General features: G+C 49.2%; 2 protein-coding genes across 6 annotated transcripts in view; one reads left to right on the top strand and one right to left on the bottom strand.

Annotated features, from left to right (window-relative positions):
• RPS9 (ribosomal protein S9) overlaps positions 1 to 19,938 on the bottom strand; it is a 129,833-nt gene that overhangs the window by 104,311 nt on the left and 5,584 nt on the right. For 2 of the 5 annotated variants that reach the window (XR_007474319.1, XR_007474320.1), the window contains 3 exons: positions 19,371 to 19,557; positions 19,106 to 19,282; positions 15,424 to 15,585 (listed from right to left, as the gene is read on the bottom strand). Coding sequence is in view for 3 of the 5 variants with exons in the window: in XM_004285671.4 (XP_004285719.1) it covers positions 18,154 to 18,331; positions 19,371 to 19,557 (365 nt within the window). In the remaining 2 variants the exon portion in view is untranslated. Of the gene's footprint in view, positions 1 to 15,423; positions 15,586 to 18,078; positions 19,283 to 19,370; positions 19,558 to 19,938 lie in introns of those variants that run through there. The other 3 variants (XM_004285671.4, XM_033416398.2, XM_033416399.2) reach the window with 2 other exon arrangements.
• Positions 11,894 to 19,503, top strand: LOC101277899 (leukocyte immunoglobulin-like receptor subfamily A member 2). Its single transcript, XM_049702764.1, is given in 7 exon segments — positions 11,894 to 11,942; positions 12,367 to 12,403; positions 12,405 to 12,760; positions 13,541 to 13,957; positions 15,410 to 15,521; positions 15,835 to 16,042; positions 17,054 to 19,503. Coding segments are annotated over 7 exon segments (1,305 nt in total). The 3' UTR covers positions 17,180 to 19,503.

Raw genomic sequence — 19,938 nt, 5'->3', positions numbered from 1 at the left:
GAAGCCACTGCAATGAGAAGCCCGCGGACCGCAACGAAGAGTAGCACCCCGCTCGCCGCAACCAGAGAAAGCCCGCGGGCAGCAACGAAGACCCAACGCAGCCAAAAATAAAACAAATAAATTTAAAAAAATGAATGCAATGGATATTTCAGATCTGAAAGATACAATAATTAAAATAAAAGGCTCCATGGATGGACGGACCCAACAAAAGAATGGAGGCAACAGAGGAAATGATGTAAAGATACGAGGATAAAAATTACTCAGTCTGAACACCAGTGAGCACATATTCTGGAAAAGCATGAGAACGGACTCTCGATGACCTCACATCCCTGGGATCTGAATCCTAAAACCAGAGGAGAAAGAGGATAAGACTGGAAAACTATTCAAGAAATAATGGCTGAAATTTCCCCAAACTTTGCAGAAGCCGTGAGTCTATGCATATATGAAACTCAGTGAACCCCAAACAGGATGAGCCCCAAGAAATCCAATGCAAGACGCATCACAATCCAGAAAAAGAGGAAGAAGTTCCTTGCATGCAGTGAGACAGAAATGCCTCCTCACTGTGGAGGGAACCCACCACTCATGTGACCTTGGACTTATCAGAAGGTAGTGGCACAACAGTTTCAAGGGCTGAAAGAAAAGAATTGTCGATCCCCAATGCTATGCATTGTGAAACTATCCTTCAGGAATGAAGGGGACATAAAGACAATCTCAGGTGAAGGAAAACTGAGAAGATTTATCACAAGCAGACCTACCCTTCACAGTACGGCCAAACTAACCCTAGGATGTACCCAAAAGCAGATTTTTTTTTAAGCCTTGAAAAGAACCACAAAGCTGAACCACAAAGTCATTTAATCAACTTCCAAAACATAGTTACACAGTCTTTAAAGAAAGGAAGCAGACTCTGTATACTTAACAATATAACTTTCCAGGGAATTCCCTGGAGGTTCAGTGGTTAGGACTCTGCGCTTTCACTGCCCAGGGTGCAGGTTCAAGCCCTGGTCAGGGATGTAAGATCCTGCAAGCTGCCTGGCATGAACAGAAAAACAAAACACAATATAACTTTCGTATAACCCAGTGTATGGTAAATCAAAAACAACCCTGCGGTCAGGTGGAAGAGCAGAGGTTAGTGCCTCCCTCAAAGACATGAGGGAGGGAGTGGTGGTGGCCCATCGCACCCCTGCTTAATACACCAGCCTGGCCCCTGCAAACACTGAGCGGATCAAGGGTGGTTGGTGGTGGAGGGCCTCAGACTTCACCTAGCGCTAAGTCCTGTCACAGCGGCTGTGAGGGATGCATATTTTTCCTAGAACAGAATCAGGCAGCCTTTGGTCATTTCTATGCAGCTGTGGATCTGGTAACTAAGAAGCAGTTCTTCACCTAGGATGGACTGCAGTACACGTTCATACTTTGTCCAGAGAGAAATTAACTCTCCCTCTTTCACAGCACAGTCCAAAGGGACCCTTGGTATCGTGACATTGGGCAGAACATCCCATTTGTCCACAACGTTGATGACATCTTGCTAATTGGACCTGATGGTTAGAGGGTGGAGAGTACTCTGGTATGTATTCCATATGGTGGGACATAAGGAAGGAAGGAAGGAAAAGAAAGAAAGAAAGAAAGGGAAATTCAAAGACTCAGAGCCTGCCAAAGCAGCGACCTTTATAGAGGGCCTATTCTCTGAGGGCTGCCAAGACACACCCTGTGTAGTAAATCACGTGCCATTGCACCTCGCAACACCTAACACTGAGAAAGAGGCACAATTCTGGGTATGCATTCTTGGCTTGTGGAAGCAGCATATATCATCCTCGAGAAAACAAGTGACTTCTCAGGTTACTGAGAAGCTTGCAAGTCTGAGTGGAGCCCCCAGGAAGGTGGGGCTCTGCAGTAGCTTCAGGCTGCAGTACCAGGACCCCGGGTATCCAGGTGTACCGGAGGCTGTGTGAATTCTCTGCTGAGCCCCAGTGGCAGAGGTGAGGTTTAGCCCTATGGGTTCATGTCACCACATCCACCACCTGCAACAGAGAGCTAGACGCCACTTAAAAAACTGCTCCTAAGGACTTCCCTGCTGGCGCAGTGGTTAAGAATCTGCCTGCCAATGCAGGGGACACAGGTTCGAGCCCTGATCCCAGAAGATCCTACATGCCATGGACCAACTACGCCCGTGCGCCACAACTACTGAGCCTGAGCTCTAGAGCCCACAAGCCACAACTACTGAAGCCCGTGCGCCAAAACTAATGAAGCCTGTGCGCCTAGAGCCCGTGCTCTGCAACAAGAGAAGCCACCGAAATGAGAAGCCCGCGCACCACAACAAAGAGTAGACCCCGCTGGCTGCAACTAGAGAAAGCCTGGACGCAGCAACAAAGACCCAACACAGCCAAAAATAAAATTAATTAAAACAAAAACTGCTCCTGGCAGGCTCCTGGTTCCCAACAGACACTGACTGACTGACAAAGAGACATCAAGTGTCTGTGCAGCTGAAACTTCCCGTGATGAGCCAGGTGTTGTCATTCCCACCAAGTCATTGGGTTGCAACCCACTGTTGGATAAGTGGTAAACCTGGGGCCAGGAAGAGGTCCGCAGAACAAGGTAAGTCCCACAAAGGCAGGGGTTAGAGGCACAGGATACCTCCACGGCTACCTGTCACAGTGACACCCCTCCCTCAGCTGTCCTCTGCAGCTTTACAGCCTGGGTCACGTCTGGGCAGCGTCAAGTTTGGGGGTAGTGTTGCTCTACAGCCCTGTACCTGAAAGATACTGAGGGAAAATGCTTTCACAGGGCAGACATCTGGGTGATGAACAGGATACCTTTTGTGTGTGTGGAAAGAGAACAGGGTAGAGGGAAAGATGTACACAGACCCGGGGACGGGAGCAACCGCCCTGCCTAGACAGTCAGGAGAACTGAGCGGGAGGGGACAAGGATACCCAGGAAGGAGGAATGGGTACAGGAGTGGGCACGAGGCACGTGGTCTTTCAATGAGGTATTAACGTCCCCCCCAGAGCCTCACTGCAGACAGGGTCCTTAACAGCCAAGGGGACAGGACGCCTGGTTCAGTGGATGTTTGCCAGCCTCTGCCTCCTTGCTTACACACTGGGCCTTTGAAGGATGGCCGTGGAGACAGAGATGGAGGCTAGTCATCATCCTGGAAGCAGGGACTGACTGCCATTCACCGAGAGTGATCTAACTACAGATACTGCTGAATGTCCATTGTGTCAGCAGAGGAAAGGAACACTTGAGTCCTTAACGTTGTATCATTTCTTATGGAAGCAAATCAGACACGTGGTTGCAGGTTGACTTCATCCTGGTGGAATGGACACTGGTTGAGCCTGGCTAGTATGCATGTGTATGTATACTGAGACATGAAATGTACCCCCTTTGTGCTGTTTGATCAGCTTTGGCAAATGTAGAAATTCACGTAGCAACTGTCACCACAATCAACATATAAAACATTGCCATCACTCCTGAAATTCCATGGTGACCTTTTTAGTCAACCTACACCCTCCTCACTAGGAATTAGTTTCACAAGGTCTAGAATTTCATAAAAATGGAACTATAAAGTCTGTACTCTTCTGTATCTGCCCTCTTTTGTTCAGTATAATGTTTTGATTCATCAACTTTATTGGTATCTCATTTGAGTTTTCATTTCTCTAATTATTATAGATGTTAAGCAGTTTTTCATGTGCTAATTGGTCATTTATATATCTTTTTTTTTTTTTTTTTTTTTTTGCAATACGCGGGCCTCTCACTGTTGTGGCCTCTCCCGCTGCGGAGCACAAGCTCCGGACGCGCAGGCTCAGTGGCCATGGCTCACGGGCCCAGCCGCTCCGCGGCATGTGGGATCTTCCTGGATCGGGGCACGAACCCGTGTCCTCTGCCTCGGCAGGCGGACTCTCAACCACTGCGCCACCATTTCTTCTTTTGAGAAATGTCTGTTTAAACTGTTTTGCTCAAGTGGGAAGGTTTTATTATTTATTTGTAAAAGTCATTATTTATTCTACATACAAATCCTTTATCTCGCACACACACACACTATATATATATATATATATATATATACACACATATATATATATATATACTGTATATATTTTCTTTTAGTCTTGGCTTGTTTCTTCCATTACCTAACATGGTCTTTTTTTTTTTTTTTTTTTAATTTATTTTCTGGCCGCACCATGTGGCATGCAGGATCTTAGTTCCCTGACCAAGGATGGAACCCTCGCCCCCTGCAGTGGAAGCACAGAGTCGTAACCACTGGACCATCAGGGAAGTTCCCTAACACAGTCTTCTGAAGAACAAAAGTTTTTAATTCTGTGAAGTCCAATAAATCTTTTGTTTTTGTTGTTTTCTGTGCTTTTTGTACCTTTCTTAAGAAATCTTTGTTTGGGACTTCCCTGCTGGTCCAGTGGTTAAGACTTAGCCTTCCAGTGCAGGGGGTGCGGGTTCGATCCCTGGTTGGGAGCTATGATCCCACATGCCTCGCGGCCAAAAAACCAAAACATAAAACAGAAGCAATATTGTAACAAATTCAATAAAGCCTTTAAAAAAAATCTTTGTCTAATCCAAGGTTGTGGAGATTTTCTTTAATGTCCCCTTTTAGATACTTTATGGTTTTGCTATTGCAATTAGATCTATGATCCATTTCATGTGAATTACTGTGTATGGTGTGAGGTAAAGGTGACGCTTCATTTTTTCCAAATAAATATCCAGTTCTTCCAGAAACATTTGTTAAGAAGATTATCTTTTCCTCAAGGAAGTACTCTGTTCCTTCGTTAAAAATCAATTGATCATATATGTGTGTTTACTCCTGGGATCTCTGTTGTTTATTTTTTCCACCTATCCTTATGCAAATTCCACACCATCCACTACATTTGTTCCTTCCATATTAAGTCTTGGAATAAGACGTCCAATATTATTCCTTTTCTAAATTCTTGAGCTGTTCTTGCTCTTACATATTTCTATTTTAGTATCAGCTTGTCAACTGCTACAAAAGCTAGTTCAGATTTTGACTGGTGTTTCTTTGAATACATATCAATTTAGAGAGAGCTGATATCTTAAAATATTGAGTCTTTCAATCAATAAATGTGGTATATCTTTTTTTGTTGTTCTTTAATTTCTCTTACTGATGTATTATAGTTCTTAGTCTTCAGATCTTACACATAAATACTTATGTTTATTCCTACATGTTCATGGTTTTCGGTGCTATAGTAAAGAGTATTGTGTTTTAATTGTGCTTTCCAGTTGTCCTTTGTTAATTTGTAGAATGAAATCAATTGGTTTTTGAATATTGATCTTTTATCTTGAGACCTTGCTCCTTCACTTACTAGTTGTAGAAGCTCTTTTGTAGATTCCCTAGGAACTCCTCCATACAGGATCATGTAGATTGGGAATAAAGACAGTTTTATTCCTTCCATTTCAAACTGTAGGCTTCTTTTCCCTCTCACTTGTCTTACTGCACTGGCCAATTCTGAAGAGAAGTCATGAGAGCGTCACTGCTTCCCAACCACAGAGGGAAAGCATTTGGTATGCCATTAGGTAAATGTAGACCCCAGACGCTCTTCATCCGATTAAGGAGGTTCCCTTCTATTCCTATACAGCTGGGCATTTAATTAATTTTATCAAATCATTCTGTGCATGTACTTATATAATGATGTGGGTTTTCTTTGTTAGTCTATTAACATGATGGATTAACCTTACTGGTTTTCAAATATTGAACCAGCCTGGCATCTGATGATAAATCACACTTGGTTATGATGTTATCCTCTTCAGCTATGGTTGGCTTTCATATACCAATATGTTGGTGAGAAATTTTCTATGTTCTTGAGGGATATTGGTCTGCAGCTCTCTTTCCTTGTACTGTCTTTGCCTAATTTGAGTTTGGAGTAATGCTTACCTCATAAAATTGTTGCAAAGTGTTTCTTTACCTTCTCTTTCCTGGAAGAGATTGTGTAAAACTGCATTATTTCTTCCCTGAATGTTTAGTAGTACATGCCGGTGAGGCCACGCTGGCCAGGAGTGCTCTTTGTTGGAGAGTTGTTTTAACTACAAATTCAATTTCTTTAATATTTTTAAAGAATATTCAGATTATTTCTCCTTAAGTGAGTTTTGGTAGTCTATGTCTCTCACGAGTTGTCAAAATTATGGGCACAGAATTGTAATATTTTCTTATTACCCTACTAATAGCAGTGGGGTTTGTAGTGATACCCTGTCATTCATTCCAAATATTGGCAAGTTGTGTCTTCCCTCTTTCTTCCATGATTTCTCTGACTAGTGGTTTGTCCATTTTATTGGCCTTTTTAAAGAATCGGCTTTGGCTTTCATTTATTTCTGTTATTGTTTTTCTGTTTTCAGTTTCATGTAGTTCTGTCCTTTAATATTTATTACGTTTACTTTGAGGTGAGCTTGCTCTTCTTTTTCTTGTGTCTTAAAATGAAAACTTAGCTTAGTGATTAGAAACCATTCTTTCTTTCTTTCTTTCTCTTCTTTTTTTTTTTGGCCTTGCCACAAGGCATGTGGGATCTTCGTTCCCCAACCAGGGATAGAACCCATGCCCCCTGCACTGGAAGCGCAGAGTCTTAACCACTGGACCACCAGGGAAGTCCCAAAAACCATTCTTTTTTTAAATATGAGCACTTGCTGGTCTTACTTTCTTTCTAAACACTGCTTTAGCTGCATCTCACAAGGTTAGTGTATTTTCATTTTCATCCAGTTCAAAATATTTTCCAATTTTCCTTGAGTTCCTCACCATGGATGATTTAGAAGTGTGTTGTTTAATTTCCAAATAGCTGAAGATTTTCCAGATAGCTTTCTAATAGATTTTAACTTAAATTCCATTAGGGTCAGAAAGGAAGTGATGTATGATAGTAATTCTTTTAAATCTGTTAAGCTTTCTTTAATAGCCAAGGATGAAGACTACCTTGGCCAGTATCCCATGCACACTTGGAAAAGGTGTACTTTGCTATTGGCTGAGTGTGCTCTGTGCGCCAGTTAGGTCAAGCTGGTTGATAGTATAGTCAAGGTTTTCTATATCCTTGCTGATTGGCCACCTATTTGCTCTATCACTTACCAAGAGAGGAGTCTCAAAGTCCCTGACTATAACTGTTGATTTATCTACTTGTCCTTTCATTTCTGTCCGTCTTTGCTTTATATACCTTGGAGCTCTGTGGTTTTGTGTGCACACATTTGGGATTACTATGTCTTCTTGATGAATTGACCTTTTTATCTTTACCCCTGATAATTTTCTTGCTCTAAGGCCTCTGATACATTTTATTGTACTGTCTTGTACAGCACAGCCACCAAGGAAGGTAATGTCACTTCCTTGCTGTCCCAAAGATATCCAAGCCCTAATCCCTGCAACCTGTGAATATGTTACCTTACATAGCAAAAAGGGGCTTTGCAGATGCGACTAAATTAAGAATTTTGAGATGGGACATTATCCTAGGTAATCTGGGTGAGCCCAGTGTATTCACAAGGCTTCTTGTAAGAGGGAGACAAAAGGATCAGAATCAGGGGTAGGACATGTGATAACAGGGGTTGGAGTGATGGAAGGAAGGGGCCACAAGGCAGGTGCGGCATGCAGGCAGCCCCTTGTAGCTGAAAAAGGCAAGGAAACAGATTCTCACCACAAAGCCACTAAGAGCAAGCAGCCCTGCTGACACCTCGACTTTAGCCCACTGAGACTGATTTTGTATCTGTGACCTCCAGAACAGTAAGACAACACATTTGTGTTGCTTAAAGCCACTAAGTTTGTGGTAATTTGTTACAACACCAATAGGAGACTAATGCAGCCACGTAAGCTTTCTTTTGATGAATGTTTGCATAATACCTTCTTTCATCCTATTAACCTATTTATACCACTTTTAACCTATTCATACCACTGTATTAAGTGAACCTCTTGAGGACTGCATATACTTGGGTCTTACTTGCTGTTAATCCAGTCTTACAATCTCTGCCATTTAATTGTGCTTTCACCATTTATATTTAATGTAATTACTGACAAGGTTATATTTACATTTTCCCTTTTATTGTTTGTCTTCTCTTTATCCCCTCTATTGTTTGCTCTTCAAGTTTCCCTTCCCTTCCTTCTGTTTGCTTTCTGGAGTATATTTTTAGTATTCCATTATATCTATTGATATTCCAACTGAAAATCTTCACGTTGTTTTTTTAGTGGCCGTTGCAGGCATTATAATACACACACCTAATTCCACAGAGTTAATATTTTAACTCTTCAGAAGAAACATAGGGGCCTTCCCTGGTGGTCCAGTGGCTAAGACTCCACGCTCCCAATGCAGGGGGCCCAGATTCGATCCCTGGTCAGGGAACTAGATCCCATATGCTGCAATTAAGAGAGAGTTCGCATGCCACTAAGAGTTTGCATGCCACAACTAAAGATCCCGCATGCCTCAATGAAGATCCCGTGTGCCGCAACTAAGACCCGGAGCACCCAAATAAATAAATAATTTTTTTTTTTTTTTTAAAGAGAAACACAGAAACCTTATCACCATACAGGTCCTTTCACCCTCATTCCCCATCATGTTGTAGCTGTTATATGTATTCATCTATATATATTAAAAGCTCAACCAGACATTGTTATTTTTGCTTTCAACAGCCATACATATTTTAAAGAACTTAAGAGGAAAGGAGAAAAATATGCTGTTACATTTACTTAGATATTTACCACCTTTTGCTCTTCCTTTATTGTTGAATTTCCAAGTTTCCCTCTAGAACTATTTCCTTTCTGCCTGAAGAACTTACCTTATCACTTTTTTTAGAGCGGTTCTGCAGGCAACACATTCTCTCAGTGTTCCTTCCTCTAAGAATGACTATTTTCCTTTCATTCCTGAAGAATATATCCAGAAGAAGTCCAGGTTAGCTCTTCTTGTTTTTCAGAACTATAAATCTGACCATAGTGGTCTCTGATGTGAAATCTGTAATCGTTCAAATCCTTTTTGCTCTGTATGGAACCTGGCACTTTTCTCTGGATGCTTTCAAATTTTTTCCCACTGGTTTGATTATGATTGTGATGTGTAGACATCGTTTTTATTTTATTTTATTTTATTTTACTTTTTTATTGATGTACAGTTGATATACAATATTATATGTTACAAGTATACAATATAGTGATATACAATTTCTTTTTTTGTCAATCCCAAACTCCCTGACTATCCTTCCCCACCACCCTTACCCCTGGTAACCATAAGTTTATTCTCTGAGTCTGTTTCTATTTTGTAAATAAGCTCGTTTGTATCATTTTTTTAAGATTCCACATTCCACATTTCTTGCATTTTCGTCATTCCTTTTCCGAGATCCTGGATCATCTTCACTATCATTATTCTGAATTCTTTTTCTGGAAGGTTGCCTATCTCCAAATCACTTAGCTGGTTTTCTGGGGTTTTATCTTGTTCCTTCATCTGGGACATAATCCTCTGCCTTTTCATTTTTTCTGTCTTTCTGTGATTGTTGTCTTTGTTCTGCAGCCTGCAGGATTGTAGTTCTTCTTGCTTCTGCTGTGTGCCCTCATGGGCATCATTTTAAAACCTTATCCAATTTTTCATTTGTGGAGCATCTTGGACATGTAAATGGATGACTTTCAACAAATCTGGGGACTTCACTGGTTAAGAAGGACTTCCAGTGGTTAAGACTTCGTCTTCGCCAGGGGGTGCAGGTTCAACACCTGGTCAGGGAGCTAAGATCCCGCATGTCTCAGTGCCAAAAAATAAATAAGTAAATAAATAAATAAAGCAGAAGCAATATTATAACAAATTCAATAAAGACTTTTAAAAAGTGGTCCACATCAAAAAGAAATCTGTAAAATTGTCAGTATTTAGCTCCTCAAAAAAATTTTTTTGTTCATTGATATCATTCTCCTTTTGCTGGCAGAGCAATGATATAAATGGCCTCACAGATCCTGGGTGTTGTTCATTTTAAAAAATCTTTGCTTCCAACCTATGCTCTTACCCCATGCCTGGAGAAAGAATTCACAGAATGAGATGAAGAGTTCTGCCCAGGGGAGGAAGGGGCACTGAGGAGGCAGAACTGACTCAGAGGTTTTGAAAAAGGGAGATGAAAAAAGATGGTGCTGAATTATAGGCACAAGGAAGTCAGTGAAGGGAAGTGTTTGGGGAAAAGAAAATCCAGTCCCAGGTCAGGAGGCAGGGCTGTGCTTCACTCTAAAGAACGTGATCAGTCTTCCAAGCATCTCCCCATGTGTCCCTCTCTCCTGGGGTCACCCCATTTATGACCACCCCATTGGCTCCTCCAGGCAACCAAGGCAGAGAGTGGGAGCGCTTTCAGTTCCCCAGTCTCCTGCACTTCACATCCAACCACCAAATCCACACACTGTGCTCCTTGAGCTCTTCTTAACAATGTCCCTGATCCATCGCAAGGCTCAGGACATCTTGTCTGTTTCATCACATCAGCCTCCTTCCCGGTCCTCCAATCCAGGCTCCACTCCTTACTCCAGCTCATTGCTCTCACCACCTCCAAAGGACTCTTCCTATAACCGCATCGGATCTGAACCTGCCCTGCTCAAAACCCTTCCAACAGTTTCCACCTTCGAAGCAAAGTCAAGGCGCATCATCTGATATTCCAGGCTGTGAACGATCAGCCCCAGCAAACGCCGCTCTCCCTCCCGAGCCAAACTCATCACACATAACCATGTCTCCCCCAAACACACACATACACAGAGCTACTGAACAATTCTGCACCTCCTCAGACTGCCCCCTTGGCCAGTGTGAACGGAGCCATGTCCTTTCCAACCTGCCAGACCAAGAAGCCTTCCTTTTTCATTCCACTCAACTATAAATATATGTTGTTATAAGTTCGTGTAAGGTTTATAGGAGAAAACCACATAAATGACTTAAAATACTGATCACCACATCATCCAGGAGGGAGATTAATGTTGGAATTTTACTATTAATAGAGTTAATTATCAATACAGCCCTCCTGCGTTACATTTTCTATATGGGGGTAATCTTTTGATAATAGAAATCTGTTCAAACTCTCTGCTGCTTAAAATCTTCCAATTGCTTTAAAGATAAATCCAAAATACTTACATGGCGCTCAAGAGCCTGTGTGGCAAGGCCCCAGCCCTCGCCTAATTGCTCTCAGTTCTGAGAACAGCTCAAGATCTTTCTGGTCAAGGATGCCTCCACCACCACCACCACCCCTGAGCTAACTACTGCTCATCAATACACCAGAAGGACACCTCACAACCAGGACCCAGGCTTCATGGCGTCTACCTGTTAATGAAGCTCATTGCTCCCCATTTTCTTTTTTCTTCCAACTTGTAACAGTCTCACAAGACTATAACTGAATTGTTTGCCATGTAAATATTTGCAATGTCTGTTTTCAGTACTCTGGGCCCCATGAGTCCAGGAAAGGAATCTGTCGGCTTCACCAGTGAATCTCCAGTGTCTGGCACCATGACTGAACATGGTCATTGCTCAACAAATACTGCCTTACTGGACTAGCTGATGAAAGAAAGGAACAAAATTTGCATTTACAGAAGGTCAGGAAAGGGAAGTTACTTGCCCCAGATCACACAGCCTACGTAAGAGGCAGAGTAAGAATGGGAACAGGTGTTGGGGTCGCTCCTGGGCCTGCTTCTTCTAGTCTCGTGTTCTGGGATGTTATGTCACTCTCTGGATTTGGATTTGGCATGAGGAGGGAGGACAGGAAGGCAGAGTGCGGCAGGGGGATCTGGTGAGTCTCAGATCTGGCCTGAAACATCCCCAGAGACTGCTGTCTCCTCGGCCCCATGCTTCAGGGAGAGCAGAGGGAGGCTGATGAGGAAGCCAAGACGTGTCACACAGAGCCTGCACCTTGTCAGCCCCCACGTGTCTGTCTGTCCTGCTGGCTCTGTGGACTTTGTGAGACACCAGCACGGCTGGGGACCATGGGAGGCACAGCCACGACCCCGACCCTCACTGCCCTTCTCTGCCTCGGTGAGCTTTGGGGAAGGGAGCGGGGAGGGGGCCCCGCTCCTCCCAGGTCTGAAGCTGAGAGACCCCAGGTCTCAGGAGATCAGTGGGGGCAGAAATTGTGGGGGAGGAAGGATGTGCTCAGCCCCAGATCTGACCCCAGAACTCAGGGCCCAGACCAGGCCTGGAGCATCTATGATGTGTGCTGGGGGATGGGCGCTCACAGGGAACTCTCTCCCAGGGCTGAGTCAGGGCCCGTGGAACCAGGTCCAGGTAAGTGAGGCCCCCCGGACCTCCTGCTTCAACCCAACAACCCCCTGGTCATCTGGGGGGAACACAGCAGGTCTGAAATGATGCTGACCTGTCTGGGAGGGGCCTGGGGAATGACAGCTGGGGAAACTGACGGGAGAAGGGCACCCCTAACTCTTCAGGTCTGATCCCTTTCCAGGGGTCCTCCCCAAACCCTCCATCTGGGCTGACCCAGGTGTCGGTCACCAAGGGAAGCCCTGTGACCATCTTGTCTCCGGGATCTCTGAGGGCTGATGTCTACCGTCTGTATAGAGAGAGGCCCTCTGGACTCTGGGAGGCTAAGGCCCCACAGGACTCCAGTAACAAGGCCAGTTTCCCCTTTGAATCCTCGAGCTCAAGCACTGCAGGGCAGTACCAGTGTGTCTATCACAGCAGGAAAGACAGGTCAGAGTGGAGTGACCCCCTGCCCCTGGTGCGGACAGGTAGGAGGGAGGACCCAGGTCCCCTCCCACTGCGGCAGCGTCCTTACAGGCAGAGGGAGCAGAGTGTGGGCTCAGGGGGACGGACGTCTCCCCTCACAGCCCACACCTCCGGTGAGCGGGCTGAAGGCCCCCCTTTAACCCAGCCCCTTCCCCTCCCTCTCAGCCCAGCCGCGCCCTGTGGCGGCCTCAGGAGGGGGCGTGTCCCTGGCAGCTCACAGTTTGCAGCGGGCACTCTGCACCTGCTGAAGGAGGGAGGCGCCGACCCGCCCGACGCCGGACATCGAGGACCCATGGGAGGGGACAGGCCGTGTGCCCTGTGGGCCCCCTAAACTCCTCCCGTGGGGGAACCCGCGGATGCTATGATTCTCCCAGCTCCCTGCACATGTGTGGTCACACCCCAGTCACCCTCTGCATCGCCAGGTCACAGGTGAGGGCCCCCAGCCCCATCGTTTCCTGGACCCCTGACCTGAGCCTTGTGCCCAGTGAGCCCTGGGGTGATGGGGGTCAGGGGCAGTGGCCTCCCGGGGCAGAACCACTGGCGGGAGGCCTGGGACGGACCAGGAGAGCTCTCACTGCAGCCCCAGTGAGCAGTGTGGGGTGTGCGTCCCCCTCGGCGCCACTGTCCCTTCTCTGCAGGGGTGTACAAGGAGCCCTCCCTCTCAGCCTAGCCGGGCTCTCTCGTGCTCCGTGGAGACAGGCTGATCGCCGGTGAGCAGCCCCTGTCCTGCCCCACGTCCTGACTGTGTTGTCAGGGTGCTGGGCCCAGAGCCACCCCTGGTGGTGATGGGGTCCTGGGAGGGGCCCTAGAGCAGTCTTGAGATAGGGCAGTGGTCCACAGAGGGAAAAATGGAGCGGGTGCCGGGAGATAAGAGAGACCCACACAGAGGGGCTGAGAGCAGCTGAGAGGGGGTCACAGACAGGGTCCCTGGAGAGAGGATGGTGGTCCCTCAGCTCAGGGTCAACGGTGTGTTGGGGGTGGCTCTGTACACATCACGACCTTCCTCGCCCCAGGAATGTACAGGAAACCCTCCCTCTTAGCCCAGCTGGGGGCCTCAGGAACCAGCAGAGAGAGCGTGACCCTGCAGTGTGGCTCTGAGGTCTGGTCCGATCCCCTCCATCTGTCCAAGGAGGGGTCACTCACTCCTTCCCAGAACCTTCGTCTGCAGGACACGGCTCCACCCTTTCAGAACAACTTCACCTTGAGTCCTGTGACCTCAGCCCACAGTGGGACCTACACGTGCTACAGCTCACTCAGCACCTCTCCCTCCCTGAGGTCACAGCCCAGCGACCCCTGGAGCTCCTGCTCAGGTGAGGGACCCCAGCCCTAGCCCTCTGTGTCTTCCTGGTCAGTTCAGGGTCCTGTCCCCAGCTCTGGGCTGGGCTGGGAGTGAGGGGGTCACCGAAGGAGGAGAATCAACAGTAAAGGGATGGACAAGGCCAGAGCAACTCCCTTCCCTGCACCATCCTCATCCCTGGGGTCCAGACATGTTCCAGGTGGTAGGGAAGACTCGGGGCTGACCAGAAGGGGGAAAAGATCAGAGCCCCCCCCCCGCCGCATCTCCATCCTCCTCTGGTCCCCAATCCTCGTAGCCCCTCACCCTGAGAGAATGACACAAGAGCGGGTGGCTAGCAGTGGCCTCAGTCCCCAAGGGACCAAGATCACAGGCCCTGGCACAGCTTGTGTCCCAGCGGGCTGGGAGTCGGGCAGAGATGCGGGGAGACCAAAGGGCTCCCGGGGCTCTGCGGCTGGTGGATGAAGGGTGGGGGCTCATGGAGAGGGAGATGTCGGGGCCCATCCTGGGGCAGGAGCAGTGGGCTGTGTGGGGAGAAGCAGCCCCTGGCCCTCCCCTCCTGTCCTGACCCCCAGGAGGCTCTGAGGATCAGCTTCTCCCCCACACAGTCAGGTGTGCAGACGGGTGAGTGAGGGTCTCTGTGGGGAGGTGGTGGTGGGAGGAGCTCAGTCTGGTCTTGGCTCAGCCACTTCCTGAGTTAATGGCCTGAGGAAAGTTCCTTCTTCTCACTGGGACCCACTTCCCTGACTGCAAAGGGCAAGACGTCTGCTCCCACACTGTGCATGGGGATGGTGTCTGCGCCCTCCTGCTTGAAGTCAGGGGCTTCAGCCCTCCAACGAGCGGCCGTGGGGTCAGGGAAGGACAGGGCTTGGAAGTCACCGCTCTGCTACTTCCCAGGCTTGCGATCTTAGCTGAGTCATGTTCCTCGCAGTCCGAGGCTCACCTGCGTGGAGGAGCCCTCCTGCTTCCTCCCTCAATGGGGAGCCCTCAGCACAGGCCCTGTTTAGAGCTCAGGAAGGCCAGAGCCTCCCGCCTGCCCCTCCCAGACACACACACCCTTGTCCACTCGGGCCCCGCGGGGGGATGCCAGGCCTCCGCAGAGTGGGGACAGATCTGGGCTGGGCTGGCAGAGGAGTAGGGATTGGGTTTGAGGGACACATCTCTGCACTGGTGTTCTGCCTGGAGGCGATAGCATTAAAAAAATAATTTAAAAAAACACAAGGGAGCCCACAGTCCTGGGTTCCAACCCCACCTCTGCCACATCCAGGCTGGGTGGCCTGAGGCATGTGCATTTCCTCTGTGCCTCAATCTCCTCATCTGTAAAGCGGGTGGGAGTGACAGTCACTGTTGCACGATTGTTGTGAAAGTTAGAGGAGATGAATGCACAGACCCCAACATGAGCCTGCACACAGTAGGCGCTCAATTAAATGGCATCTTGGGCTCACTCATGACATCACTGGTGCCCCAGGTCTCAAATGGTACCTGAACATCCTGACTGGGGTCTCAGTGGCCTTCGTCCTGCTGCCCCTCGTCCTCGTCGTCCGACACCGGGGTCAGAGCAGACGCAGGAAGTCGGGTGAGTAGGGAACGGGCTAACCCAGGCCCCTGGAGGTGGTGGGCTTAGGGCACCAGCCAAAGGGAAACCTAAGAGTCGGGTGAAATCAGGTTAGAAAACAACTCCAGCATCTCCGAATGAGAAAATCTAAAGAGATTAAATACAAGTGTACACGTATTTTATTCTTTGGTTTTTTTAAACTTACGAAATGTTTGAAAACACATACAAGTTTCGTATTTTATAGTTTAGGTTTTTCTCTTGACTTCGTTATGGAGGTGGGAGGGGATTATAATCTTATCAGTTCGTAGGCCCTCGCGGATCTTACTGTAACCCTAGAGAAGGGCTCTGGGGTGGGTTGGAGGCCGATTCCCAACTTCCTGCAGCGGCTGCAGCATCAGTGCTCGAGGACAGAGGCCGGCAGAAGAGGCAAGACCTCTCCCAAAGACTCCCACCCCGGCCAGCCTGCGCGCAGCTCCCGCACTGCCCCTCACACTCCTCTCTCCCTGCCGAGCTCCAGCCCAGCTGCTGACGTCCAGGAGAGCCTGTGTAAGGGGAAGAGGGGCCATCCTGGGGGCAGGAGACAAGGCCAGACAATGTGGGTGGGCAGTGGACACCGGGGAGTGGTTGGAAAGGGTTCTGGGCCTGGGGATGTGAGAGCTCAAATCTGATACCGTGTGGCCTTGGCCACATCACTGACCCTCTCTGGACATCTGCTGTGTGAGATGTCAGGGAATCTCGGCAAGAGATGGGACCCCCTTGTTCTGTCCCCACCGGATGCTGTCGTGGAAGACACACAGCCGGAGGACAGCAGGCAGCTGGTCAGGTCAGCTCCCCCAATCCTGACCAGGGCACCCACACCTCCTTGTTCAGACGTTAAATCCAGCGGACACTGAACCCTGACGCCTCTCAACTCCTGGCAGCCTCTCCCTTCTGGAAGAACCTGCCCTGTGGGCTGCTGCAACCCCACACCTGGTCTCCTCTGACCTTCAAGGTGTTGAATGCTCAGGTCGAGCTGGCAGGGCTGAAGGTTAGGGCTAAGAGTCTGTGCCCCCCACAAAGGGGCTAAATCCAATCCTGGGGTTGCAGAGAGGCCCAGAGGGGATGCCTTCTAAACTCCAGAGGATTCTAAAATACTCGCTCGTCCCTTGGCTGCTCCAGGTTGGGTGATCCAGCAACGTACCTCGTGCGTTGGTTAACGGGTGAGGATCAGCTCCAATTCACACTGGAGAACCCTAGCTCGCTCCCAGGCTGCAGCGGGGTCCCACTGTCCCTCCATGTTGATGACGCCACACCCAATTCCTATCTCCAGTCCTGCCCTCTCCCCTGCACCAAACTTATACAACGAGCCACCAGTCACAGGAATTTCAACTTCCTTCACTTCCCTCCTCCCTGAGGCTGAAAGCTACAGGGACTGAAGGAAGGAAAGATTCGGAGACCAGTGCTCACTGTCTCCAGCAGAGCCCTGATGACTGAGACCACCAAGGAGTGCCTCCTTTCCCTCCTGGGCCCCGAGGCTTCCCCCACCCAATCACCCTCCCTCCCTCTCCCCCACTCCAGGCCGCGGCATCTGAAGCTCCCCAGGATGTGACCTATGCCCAGCTGAACCACTCGACCCTCAGACAGGAGACTGCAACCCCTGCCCCCCCAGTCAGGGGAGCCCCCAGCAGAGCCCAGCGTGTATGACGCTCTCGCCGTCCGCTAGCCCAGGAAGGACCCAGACCCCACGCTCCAGGGACCCCCAGGAGCTGCCCCCATAAATGCTTATACCAAACTCCAGCCAGCCTGGAGTCCTCACACGAACCACCAGGAGCTTCTGAGACCTCCTGGAAGCCAACTGCTTCCAGAACTCCATGGACATCACAGCTGATTTTATGGTCCCTACCAAGGGTCCTGACCTCAAGGACCCTACTGCCATCAACACCTTGGGGTGAGGGAGGCCTACCACCCAGCCCAAGTAGCTGCGAGGACCTGGATTCTTCTGCAGGCTCCACAGACTTCGCGAAGAACCCTGAGCCCTGACTGTGAAGCTGGCTCTTACATCACACTTGCATCACACCCACAAATGCCCCAGACCGGGCCTAGTGCGCCCTGTGGCTGCAGCTGCTCAATTCCAAGTGCTCCTCATTTCCTGAGACCAAGCCCCTTCCTTCCCTGCCTGAGGTAGCTTCTCAAACAGAGAAAAGGGGAGCCCGCCTCCCTTGGGACCAAGAGTATCATCAGAAACTCCAAATGCAGGGGGAGGGGCAGGGTTCCCCTAAATCCTCTGCCTGGAAATGACTCCTCGCCCCACATGCAAATGGGTGGCTGAGAATTTCCTTCTGGTTTTGCCTCAAAGAACCTTCCTCACACTACTACTGGTCTCCCTGCTGTGATAAGTGTAGAGATGTTTGTTAGGACACCGTAGCCCAGCCCTAAGAGGAAAAGGACCACCATCTCGCAGGTGGTCTCAAGCACCTGAACAAAGCCGACCCGGCCCCTCTGTGCACGTGTGGAAACCCGCTGAAGGACGCAGCCTGCACTTCCCACCACAGAAGGCTTGTGTTCAGAGCACGGAGGAAAAGAGGCACACCAATGAACACCAGTTCTGAAGTGTGGATGTCGTTTTATTATCTGACTGGAAAACTAGACTCCATCAGCCCTGGCGGGCCCGGGTGGGCTCAATCCTCCTCCTCGTCATCCCCAGCTCCAGCCCCGCCCTGGCCCTTCTTGGCGTTCTTCCTCTTCACGCGGCCTGGGCGGCCGCCCCCGTACGGAGAACGGAGGGAGAAGTCGATGTGCTTCTGGGAGTCCAGGCGGACAATGAAGGACGGGATGTTCACCACCTGCTTGCGGACCCTGGAGGGGGACGGCAGGTGAGCAGGACAGGGAAGCAGGATGCTGCCCTCCTCTGCCTGTGCTTTGCAGCTGACAGGGCTGGTGCTAGAGCTGCACTGACTCTGAAGCAATAAACGGGAAGGGCTCCTGATCCTAAAGAACTGCTGTGTGTTCCGGAGAGCTTTCAGGCATCACCTAATTCACACAAATGCATCCACACCTCACAGAAGGGAGAGAGCAATTCAGCAGTAACCCACGAGACCAGAGCGAATGAGGTGAGGTGGCAGCATATAAACCCAAGACCTGCTTTTCAAATACACAGCTGTGCCAGACACTTCAAATATTCTCAACTGTGTGTGTCACACACTGAGCTCTATTAGCAGGTGCAGTTTCACTGTCTTCGAAGCAGCAACCCGAAAGGACTGGGGTCGTTTCATTTCAGACAAGCAACGTTGAGAGGCTCCTGCCCATGGGTCACACGGCTAACGAAAGGCTGCGGCAGAAATTCAGTATGCATGTATCCCACCCACTTACTACACAGCTCAACTGGGCCTCATGAACAGGGCCCAATTTACAAAGGGTAAACTGAGTACTCAGATAAAGACCCATCTGGCCTCTGGTCTTCACTGTGGCAGACCTTGGCCTGTGGTGAACTCACCAAATTAAGGCCGACAGGAGAGTGCACTGTGGTGATCAGGGCCTGGAGTGGCTCCACAAGGGCCCACTACACAGCCGAACCCACACAAGTCAGTTAGCCCCAATGACTCCTCGCAACTGGACACCAAGGGCTGTTACCTGTCCAGCTACCTGCACGCCTCGTAGAAGCCTTCGCAAGGTGTACGGCTCCAGCCGCAGTGACCCTTGCGCTGGGCTACGGGGGGGATGAGGCTGCCCCCAGCTCCCCCGTGAGCTGTTTGTAGGGGGTCAATCTGCACCCTCAAGGGGAGCTCACACCTTCATCACCTCCAAGGGCTGCACAGGAGATAGGGACAGCGGCTTAGTGAGGGCAACCATCAGAGGGGATGGGGTGGGGAAGGCTCAGGGAGCCCAGAGGTGGTACCTGATATGGCGCTGGCGGATCAGCACACGGGCGTGGTGGATGGACTTGGCCAGGCCCAGCTTGAAGACCTGGGTCTGCAGGCGTCTCTCCAAGAAATCCTCAATCTTCAGGCCCAAGATGTAATCCAGCTTCATCTTGCCCTCATCCAGCACCCCGATACGGACGAGTCGCCGCAGCAGGGCATTGCCTGGTAAGAGGGGAAAGAAGGCCTGCCTCAGCATTCTGGCCGACCTCAGACTTGTGGGTTCAAATCCTCCACCTCCAAATCATGGTGGTGGGACAAAGTCGGAAGTAAGAGCTAATTCTCATACAGGACTCAACATGCTATTGCATGACTAACGGAATCCTCACACTACCCTAAGGCAGGTGGCTACACACAACTCTGCTCACCTGAAAAAGGAAGAACCTTCCAGAGTTGTTGGGAAGAGGAAACGAGACAACCCTCTTGAAAGGCTTAGCATTCATCTGCAAAAGTCTAAGTGCTGCTGTTCCTAAACTATTCCTCCCATAACACAGCAGGGCGGCTAAGAGCTAATATTCTAGAGTCAAGAAAGCCCTACTAATCAAA

Source organism: Orcinus orca, chromosome 20, assembly GCF_937001465.1.
Source record: "Orcinus orca chromosome 20, mOrcOrc1.1, whole genome shotgun sequence".
NCBI lineage: Eukaryota > Metazoa > Chordata > Mammalia > Artiodactyla > Delphinidae > Orcinus > Orcinus orca.
The sequence above is the reverse complement of the archived record's forward strand: the minus strand, read 5'-3'. Positions and strand labels throughout refer to the sequence as shown.